The 10,815-nt window shown below is 41.7% G+C and overlaps 1 protein-coding gene across 1 annotated transcript in view; it reads right to left on the reverse strand.

Moving 5' to 3' along the window:
- The window catches only part of A2ML1 (alpha-2-macroglobulin like 1), a gene marked incomplete at both ends in the record, with an annotated part of 34,484 nt that extends 25,346 nt beyond the window's left edge, over positions 1-9,138 (reverse strand). The window contains 9 exons of the mRNA XM_084255506.1: positions 433-547; positions 1,037-1,163; positions 1,585-1,669; positions 2,226-2,385; positions 3,157-3,177; positions 7,205-7,257; positions 7,835-7,997; positions 8,376-8,559; positions 9,074-9,138. Of these exons, the coding sequence (XP_084111632.1) occupies positions 433-547; positions 1,037-1,163; positions 1,585-1,669; positions 2,226-2,385; positions 3,157-3,177; positions 7,205-7,257; positions 7,835-7,997; positions 8,376-8,559; positions 9,074-9,138 (973 nt within the window). The remainder of the gene's footprint in view (positions 1-432; positions 548-1,036; positions 1,164-1,584; positions 1,670-2,225; positions 2,386-3,156; positions 3,178-7,204; positions 7,258-7,834; positions 7,998-8,375; positions 8,560-9,073) is intronic.
- Between the last annotated feature and the right edge of the window lie 1,677 nt (positions 9,139-10,815).

Consider the following 10,815-nt stretch of genomic DNA (forward strand, 5'->3'; position numbering starts at 1 on the left):
CCCACTCTGTCTCTAGTGGATCCTCTCACACCACCCTCCCCCCTGCATCTCTGGCCTGTACCCCAGCTATTGTATGCATAAATAAATCTTTAAAAAAAAAATACCTGATTATACATCATACCCGGACTAACACAAAATCCCTAAAAACACAGCCCACCAGAAGTATAAGGCTGAAAATATATCTGGCCAAAGAGCCAAATGCACTCTTCCTCCCCACACTTTTGGGGAAGTAGTGGATGGCAGGGTCACATCCTAAATATGAATGAGGGTCAGTATTGAACTCTTTGCCTGGGTCTGAACCTGGTACAACTCTTTACCTTTCTCTTTTCCTTTTTTTTTAAATTGAGGTGAAATTGTATTACAATATCAAGTTGCAGGTGTGTGTCATTGTCCTTTCTTGTTTCTCAGAGAGCCAGAGAGAACTGCATTCACCTGTCCCTTCCTCCACCACAGTCGCCACAACATTGATGCTCTGACTGTACATATAACCAGTGAGGTTGAAGGTGGACATATCCACTGAAGCTGAGAAGCATCCTGCTTTGTCCGTCTAGTGAGGCAACCAGACAGAAGACAAAGAGAAACGATGAATTACCTCATTTCTAGTTCCATTGCATAATGTACTGTAGAGGGAAATAATTCTCAGGTTCATACTTAATTTTTTCCATCTTTAAGATAGAATAACTCTCTTACAACATGGAGAGGACACCCACACACATACAATCATGAAACAATTCTGAAGCTCCAAGCTAGAAGGGAGGAAGTACTAACTCCAAAAGAGGAACACTATCTCACAAGGGTTTGAGTTAATTTCTTAATGCCAAAGCAGAATCTAAAAGACAAAAGAACACAGCTATCCTATCTGTTTTGTCCTATCTGTTTAGGACAAAAGAACACAGCTTTGTTCATTGGACTGGGGTAATAGTTGTGCAAAATGCTTCCTACTTTGGGCCTTTGACTACTTTTCTGTATCTATGTTTGCTTCCTGACTCTTTAGGACATGTGAATTGAGTTTCTTTCCTAGATGCCACTTACTCACCTGTCCAGAGAGTTTCTTGCATTTGTCAGGGAGCTGTTCCTGTTCTCCCTCTGGGTGCCAGTAAGTATAAGCCTTCTGACATGCGGACACCTGCACTGCCCCCAGCACTGGCTTCCCATAGGTGTACCTGGCCCAGGAGAGTAGGTGCAGAGAAGTCAGTCTTGTCCTTGGCTCCCACACTCCCCACTTCAAAAGTGCACTGACACTCTACCCTTCGCTTCCCACCTTTCTTCAAAGCCTTGGAGTCTTGCTTGTTCCCAGTAAGTACCACTCCAAGGACAGAAATAGATCCAGTCTTTTTCCTTACTCCTATTTCTCCCTGCAATTCAATGTTTTGTACAAAGCAAAGACTAAATCACTAATGCTGAGTGAGTGAGCAGTGGAGAGTAGGAGCAGAAACACAATTAGAAAATGTGTTCTTGGAGACTCTGGCAACATGAAATAGCCCAGCTTTTGATGGCTGCATCTATCATCCCTCCACTAACACTCCTTATAGGCTGCTCTCAATGTGGCTTTAGCTTCCACCAGAACCAGAGCTTGGTTCTTACCTGCAACAAATTTTTACTGAGAAAGATTCCTCCACTGTTGATAACTGCTTGGGCTCAACCACCTCCACCTTAAATTTGGGCAGCACTGGAGAGAGTGTAAAGAGAAATGAAAAGGCAGAGGACAAAACCAGTGATAATGAAATCAATTGCTTAAAAACAATGAATTATTAAATTAGTAGATGTATTGATGTATTAAATATAAAATCATCTGATGAGGGGCCTCCCCTGGTGGTGCAGCAGTTGATCACTGGGCTGCAAAGCTGCCCGTGGCCTCTGCAGTGCTGGTTTTATCCTCAGCCACCGGTGAGGGTCCCACATGGTGCGGCAGACTTCTCCTGCCATGCCCGCTGCTCCCCTCAGCAGTGTACTTCATCAGCCTGCCTGCTCTGCTCTGGTGAATTCTCTCACCCTCCTGCCCTTCTGACTGTACCCAGTGCTTGTATAAATATATAAATAAATCTTTTTAAAAAATCATCTGATGAATTGACTGAGTTAAAGGGGAATTATGAAAGCGGCATGCTCCTGAAGTTATTAGCTGGCTTAGCACTGATTCAAAAATGAATAATTGATTTTACTTTATCTTGGCTAATGTTCAAACAAGACAATGCCCCACACTTTGACCTGCTTATTCTCCCACCTACCATATTCTTCAACACTGAAGGTGCCAAAGGTCTTGCCCTCAGCCACTGCCACTGTGTAGGTGCCTAGTGTAGCCTCTGGGGCCAGCTGGAAGGATAAGTCCACGATGCCTTGCTCCGGCTGCACTTGCAGCCACTGTGCAATCCTGTTGCTATTTGGATCCTGTGGCCAATAACAACAAAAAAAAACCCAAAAAACAAATGATGTGCCTGCCTGCTTGAGCCCTGCTCTACTCTGCAAAAGCAGGTAAAGAATCCCACCCATCATTCATGACCCTGTGATCTGTTCCTGTGGTTTGTGTTCAGGACAAACAGTTCCCTGCATTATTTATAATTTTCTTCATTACTGGATGAGGTCACTCTCCTATGGGGACTGCCCTCATTTGGAAAGAAAAGGATCCTGATGGAACCAAATAATCAGACTGAGTCCTGTTAGGTCGTATCAGCTTAGGAAGAGGGTTTATTCTATTCATGGTCCCTATTAAGGGAGAGTGTTGCGTTTATAAGATACCTGAAAGACAGCCACCTAGATGGAAAAGTGGAGGTGATGTTATGGGGAACTTATCTTTCCAATCCTTTCCCTCCTGAAAACTTTTCATAGACACTCAACTGTTAAGTGTCTGTGATAATAGATTTTATAAAATACGAAGAGGGTACAGAACCAAGCCTACTTGAACTGGCTTGGCACAGAGGAGTTAAGGAATCAGGAGAGTGTGGTCACAGCAGAGGTTGGTGTCTTTATCTGCAGGAAGGCCACACATAAGAGGAAACTCAGGGCCTGGCTGAGTCTTGGACTCAGGGCCTGGCCGAGTCTCGGGCTCTGGGCCAAGATCTCAGAGTTGCTTCTGGCTTCAAGGTTTAGCATAAATTTTCATTCCTCCTTCTCCACAACTGACAGAAAAAAAAAAAAAGAAAAGAAAAAACATCTACTTACCTGCAGTTCTATCAGGGCGTACTGAAAAGGAAAACCAAAGAACTGGGTTAAGGTAGGATTAGCAATGAGGATAAGTTGGTTGAAAGCATCAAGTTCACAAAGCACTCTTTCTTTCTCCTTTACCCACTCCATTCTTTCTAAATGGCTCTTTCTTACCCCTAAAGAGTAACAATGGGCTGATTCTTGAGGAGGAGGGAGAAGAGATTTTTCTCAAAGGGATTGTCAGTCTCCAAAAAAAATGTGAAGAAATATAGCATTAGGCCCCTCAGCCTTCCTCAGGCTCTGTGACTGAGCTCTTCCACAGCACCCCCTAAAAGAAAGTGCTACCATGGGGAAGACCCCCAATGTTTAAACCCCTTCTTAAAAGCCAACTACCCCCATGGCCACTTCCGGTACCATTCCAATGCCACTGGGCAGGAACCTTACTTTGAAGCACTGCAAAACAATTTCGAAACAAAATTTAACAGTTCTATCCAAGGATTGTATATAGTTTCCTCAAGAAAGTGGGTGCTAAAGTATTAAGTTCATCGGGGGAACAGGTATCAAATTATCCCTCCTAAATTACTAATTTCAATGACATTGGGGAAATTAGGCTGTCACCACTCTAAGTAATCAAATTTGTCACCCCTGATAATGGGACAAAGTGGCATTATGTGCCTCCCGAAGAGATATTTCTGAGGTTCACAGCATTACCTAATACTTATTTTGCCAAAAATATTTAACTTAAGTCCAGGTAAGACCTCAGACCTGCTTTCAGAAGGTAGGAGAGCAAGTCAGACTGCACAATAAGGAAATAACCAGACAAATCAAGAAAAAAAAACCTGATAGATTAAAACAAGTATGGCAAAATGAAACAAATGCTGAGTCTCGGTGTTAATTGAAAAGTCTAAAAATGTTGAAAACAAAATTGTTGCCCAGGAAATAGATTACTAGAATGTCCAGTAAAATTAAAATATCTAGTAAATTAAAATCCTGATTAGAGATTTTACATTTATGGAATGGAATTCAGGGCATTATATATACATATATATATATATATATATATATATACACACACACACACATACACACACACACACACTCTTAAATGATTTGCAACCAAATGAGATTGAAGGATGTAATTTAGGTATGGGAGTCTCAGATAGGTTACAAAGTCTGGGTCTCACTTGGAAGGAAGAGAGAATAAAATCTAGATTGGTGCTTGAGTTTTCTTTGATCAATACCATATGATGCCAACCAATGAAGAAGCAGAGTATCACTAAATACAAATGTCAGACTTGATAATAGCAAACCTTCAGAAAAGCCAAAATTATATGCAGCCACCTTGGACTAGCTATTGGGAACTAGGGGCAGAGCTGAGCATGCAGGTGGAGCTCTATAACATGGAAAGTAGGGAGGCTAAAAGGGAGATCTCTGGTTTCCTTGGCCCAACTTGCACCTGGTACTGTTGGGAAGAAGACTTGGAGGAGACACGTGGAGGAGAGACATGTAGATACATTTGGAAGAGACATGTGGAGAGACTGACAACAGCAGCCATTATGTTGGTGTGGTGTCACCTTTTGTCCCAGCTTTCTGAGACCTGCTTCAGAACCCCTTTCCTATGGTTCCCCACAATATGGTGCCTTGTGGCAAGCTTTTGGGCCTCATTGTCCCCACTTTGGGCCAACTCTGCTTGAATTGACATTTACCTATGAGGGGAATAGGTAATCTGGAGTGATTTACTGGAAAAAAACACAAACGTGGGGCTACAGAGACAATAAGGAGGCAGATAGCACTGAGATTACTAAGGAGTGCCATGAATTCCAGAAAAAAAAAACAAAAACTCTTCCTCAGATAATAAATGGCTTTTTCCCACACAGGGGATCAAGAATCAGGGGAAACAACAGCTAGCCAGAAGAAGCCTCTGGAAGGAAGTGAGGGTTCAGGCAGGAAGACAGCATGTCCAAGGAAGGTGCCTGAGGTTTCTGAAGAAATGAGCAGAGCAGTCAAACTGGGCATGGTCAGTTACCCACAAGAATACTTTAGTTCTCTGAAGATAAAATATTGTGCTCTGTAAACACGTTTGCCCCTCCGTTTCTTGGTAAAATTCCTTTTTCAGTGTTTTAAATTCAGCATTTCAAATTTTCAAGTTACAAGTTGTAAATTAGAGGAGGAGACGACCTTCTAGAGAATGGAGTGGAGAGGCAGGAGTCATTTTACAACAGAAACGGAGCATAAATGTGGAAATCAGAGCACCCGCCCTTCAGTAATCCTGCCTGATTTGAGCAGTTAAAATATTCTAACAGGGGCCTCCCCAGTGGCGCAGCGGTTGAGCGCTGGGTTGCGAAGCTGCCCGCGACCTCCGCGGCGTGGGTTCGATCCCCGGCTGCTCCCCGGCCGCCGGAGGAGGGTCCCACATGGCGCGCAGACCTCTCCTGCCGCCCGCTGCTCCCCTCAGCAGTGTGCTTCGGTCCTTCTGCCTGCTCTGCTCCCCGCTCTGGCTCTGGTGAATTCTCTCACCCTCCCGCGCTTCTGACTGTACCCAATGAATGAATGAATGAATGAATGAATCTATCTTTAAAAAAAAAATTCTAACAGGGGTAGTTAATGAGATCGACCTCCAGGGGGCAGTAGAGTCTAAGATAACTGGCTATCGTCACCCCTGGACCTGAGTGTTTCCTCTTTTAGGCTCTGGAATCATCACTCTGTTTAAAAAATAAGTAAGTACTCAGGGCCTCCCCTGATGGTGCAGCGGTTGAGCGCTGGGTTGCGAGGATGCCCGCAGCCTCTGCAGCGCCAGCTCGATCCCCAGCCACAGGCGAGGGTCCCACCAAAAAAAAAAAAAAAAAGTAAGTACTCAGTATTATACCGAACTCCCAATAAAAAAAGGGTAAATGTAATGGGAGAGAGAAACTAAAAGGATGTTAATCGGGAAAGTAGAGGAGGCTGCCTTTCAATGAGCTCATCACTTTCGTGTACACAGGCAAAGGGACCAGCAGCTCTGAGAACAAGGAGAAAAAATAAAATTCATGTTTCCCTATTGTGATCCTTAGAAGTTTCATTTATATATGAAGGCTAGGTCTCCCCAATACATGCAGAACAGGCATTCCCAAGACACTGGAACAGGTAGAGTATTTCCAGCTGAGTTCAATCAAGGCCCTGCAGTGTCAGGAGAAATTGTTATTGCACCATTAACTACCCAGAAGAATGAAGATTGGACTATTATACAGAATTAAGGAATTCACTAGAAATAAGTTTTCTGTTGGAGAAACCTATACATGAGGCAGGGCAAACGTCTAATGACAGAGCATCTGTTCTTTGTCTTGAGGCCCCTCTCTCATTTTAACTCATTTGCTTTAGAAACCCTATTCTCCATACACAGGTAATTAAGCTTGTTCTTTACTCTTACTAATCTGTCTGGTGTTAATTTGTTTCCTCAACTAGCCCCCAAAAAACCCCCAAGATATGGGAGGAAATTTTTTCTCTTTCCCTACAAATATGAGTTATGACTGAAGAGAAAAAGAAGGCAGACAGGTTCTCTGAGAAGTAAATATTTCAGAAGCATGTAGAAAGGGCATATGTCCTAAACTGAGATCTAACCTATGATAACCCTTGTAAATCTATGGACTGATTTTTTTTAATTTGCCAAATGTTACCACATTTTATTTCTGGCATGTATTTTTCAATGTTGCCTGAAGAGAACTGCTTTATAAATAATCTTGTCTCAAAGGAAAGAAAGATGGCAGGATGGATATTCTTATTTCTTCCTTTTATTAAGCACTCCCAAATTATATCTGAACTGCAAAGTCACTTGTCATTCCTAGAGAGAAAAATCTTGAAGTTTGCAAAAAAACTTCTTTTACAACTGCGGGGAATGGAACCATCTCTCAGGAATGTTAACTCGATAATGTTCTTGTCTATTAAACTGGAGAATAGATACCGCTGCTTGTTTTTTGGACAAATAGGGGCAGGTGCCCTGAAGCTAGCACAATACTCACAAGCTTCTGCAACCCCAAGGGCCTCCCCTCTTATCACCTGGAGAGCCTCCCTCTTCCCACCCAAACCTCACCTTGTCATTCACTGGAGCAAAGTTGCTGGTCAGGGTGACAATGCGAAAGTGCACTATGGGGAAACAGGTAACGTTAGCAAAGGGGATTTTCCCCCCCTCTCACTCAGAATCTTTCTTGCTTCCACCCTTTCTATTTCCACACACATATTTCTGAGTCAGCGAAACCCCATCAAGTTTTACTCTTTAAAAACAAAACAAAACAAAAAATACCCTAGTCAGAAAGAGAGGTAAAGCCTCAAACGGTTTCTCTTCAGAGCTCTCTCTGACTTTGAAACCTGAGAATGGAATGCCCCTAGAAGGAACAAAGAACAAATTCAAGTAACTAAGCTTGAGCCAAAATCCCTGGAAGCTTTCTGTTCATAGCCTAGCAGCTGGCTGTCAAACCCAGAAATCCAAGGACTCTTAGAAAAATCTATTCCAGGAGAAATGTGTACTTCAATTTTAGTTTTAGATACACAGTAGAATCTCTACCCACGAGTCTCTAGCTGGTAAAGCAGCATGTGTTAAATGCCTATAACATTTCAGCCCTTCAGACCTGCCTCTCTTCTTACTCCTCCTCCCAGAGGCCTCGGCCTCATCATGAAGCCCCCTGTATGAATGTGTCTCCCCTTTCTTTTATGTACTTCTTACCTTTCTGCCCTGTGTTGTAGACAGGTTTGTCAGTCTGGATAAAGATGCCATTCCCCTGCCTCTGAATTAGAACCTTTTTCTTCTCCTCAAAGTTGACATTCTTTCCCGTTCCTAATACCCGGACGGTGGCCACTTCTTCCGTGCCACCTGCAGGAGGTGGTACCTGGCCAAGAGAGGGAAGTTCTGGGGAACAGTAGGAGATTGGGGGATATATAAAATGAACTGGTCTCAAGTCAAGAGTGGGAGAGTAAAAGGAAAGGACAGAGTTTTTGGGGTAGCAAGGTAGAGGCATCAAACAAGTTGCCACGAAGAAGAGAAACCATAACAAAAGGTTAAGGTCAAATGCTAGAAGAAAAATGCAAGGTTAAGGAAACTGTGGATGAGTTATGGCCAGGAGATGAAGTTAGGTTTAAGTGAGGTAGATTTAAAAGCATGGCAAAATAAGGTAACAAACTTCATACTTGAAGTTAGATCACAGTGAGAGCCTAGGGAAGACAATAGGACAGTAAGGAATCAGAGTTGGAGCCAAGACTGGGCTTACCAAAAATGAGATGCAATGTAAGTGCCTCTTCTTCAATCCAGAGTGTTCTAGCAACTTCTGGATTTTGTCCTTGGTCTCCAGAGTAATAGTGAATTTCACATCACAGTACCCTGGGCTCAGATCCAAACAAACCTTCTGAGCAGAGGGGAAGTTAAGCTGGGCTGGTAATGTCACCAGGTAGTTTCTATTAAGAAAGCAAATGGATTTCAGGATAGTAATGATTCATTCATTCAATGAAAAGCTAAGCGCTCTCCTAATCACTCAGCACATAGGAGTGAATTAAACAGACAGAACCCCTGCCTTTATGAATCTTAGAGGAATCATATGAGGGAGAAGAGCTGGCAGTTTACAAAGAACCTACCACTTTAACCCTCCCATCATTAGGAGGTGACCATTGAGAACCTATGTTGAAGTTATTAAGGAGGAAATCAGTTCTATGACACACAAAAAGGTATAAGGATGTATTTTAATATTTAATATTTAATACTGTGTTTAATAATACTGTATTTTAATATTCTCTTTTTCGTAAAAGTTCCCATTGGCACCTCTGCTTTTCTCTCTGGGTAAAAGAGAAATGAAACAAAAGGAGGGAAAAGATGAGAAAGAAATTAAACCAAAAGTTATCTCTTCTCCCGACACTTATGTTTGAGAAAGACAGTCAAAGAAACCACCTAAGTTAACTGACACCAAGCACTTACGGGAGGAATTTTTCAGCAGAGGATGGCAACAGGGCCAATATTCCTAGAAGGAGTTGAGCCCACATCTTTGTGGGTGAGATGGACTCCTGAGCATCAGGAAGCAGAGATCTGTTCCTCTGCTGTAGTATATATGTTGATCTCCCTGGGAATGTGTGGACCTATGGCTGGTCTCTAGCCAATCATCTACTGGGGCCCCAGGCGAAGGTGGTAAACCAAGGTAGGGCTTCTGTTCACTCCCTCAATTTTATTTCTTCCTGAAACATTCATACTGGCTCAGCCAGTCCATAATACCTGCTTTGGGGAAAAGCCAGAACTGAATATTCACAGTGTAATACTCTGGCACGTATTTTAGACTCCTCCCTTGTTTTCTGGTCTCATTCCAAATTCCCATCTCTATTTGATCTTATTTTTCTCTTTCTATTACTCTATTTGGGAATACAAATCTGAATATAGTAAAACAGAAAAGCAGGACACCACTATCTAATGGTGAATTTAAAAGATTAATACTCAGTTCTGTTGTGACCATGTGGAAATAAGAACATAGACAGTCATTGAGAAAATACAAATGGACAACTTTTCTGAGAGCAATTTCACAATACACTTCAAACTGCAGTTGGGGATTTGTAGGATTTGCATATTCTTTGATCCAGCAACTCCTATTCTGGAAATGTATCTTCTGAGGAAAAAGAGCATGCATTCATGCAAAAAATGTAGCTACATGAGTTTCTTCATATTGTTCTTTATAATGGGCAAGACTTGAAAGTCACTAAGAGTACAAATTAGTGAGGGTTCTTTCCGGGCCAATGACCAATCAAAACCAAACCACCTTAAACAGAAAAGAGTTTTTGGTGACTGGGCTGGATTAGACATGAAGAAAGAGCTGAAGGAAGCCAAAAAAAATCTGAAGACTTTACGTCCTAGAATTAAAAACTTGATGTTCCTGGGCCTCATTTCCTTCCATCTTTCAGTTTTACTTGCTTGTCTCACACTGCGCACAGGATTTCCTTTAAACAGTTGAAAGAATAACACCCTGTCACGATACAGAGCAATGGACAGAACCATCTAGATTCAGAGATGCTCTAGATGTTAGAACTAACTATTAAAGAGGGATTTTTAAATGGCTAGGAGTAATACATTAAAGGATCTAATTAAAGGTGAACAATATCCATGAACAGACAGGGAATTTCAGGAGAAAGATAGACATAATGAAGTAAAATACAAATGCTGAAATTAAAGAAATTTGATATCAGAGGTAAACAGTTCCTTCTTTAGTGTCACCAGTAAATGACACTGAAGAAAAAATTAACTAACCTTGACCTCGAAGATAGGTCAATAGAAATTACCAAACTAAAACATACCCACAAAAAAAGGATGGAAAAAAATGAACAGAACAGGACAATATCAAATGGTTTCACTTTGGAATTCTTGAAGGGGAACAGAACAAGCAGAAGAAGTGTTTGAAGAGATAGTAGATGAGAATTTTCCAAAAATAATGAAAGATATCAAATAACAGATGCAAGAGTCGTGGGAAATTCCAAGCAGGTTAAATGTTAAATAAAACATGCTTAATCCCATCATATTAAAATTGCTAAAAATCAGAGATAAAAAGAAAGTCTCAAAGGTGATCAGAGGGGAAAAATCCATTATATACAGAAGAACAAAAATTAAAGCAAACTTCTCATGAGAAACAATACTAGCCAATAAATTAGCCTCTTTAAAGTATAAAAAGACAATAAATTAGC

This window comes from Talpa europaea (assembly GCF_964194135.1).
Source record: "Talpa europaea genome assembly, chromosome: 15".
NCBI lineage: Eukaryota > Metazoa > Chordata > Mammalia > Eulipotyphla > Talpidae > Talpa > Talpa europaea.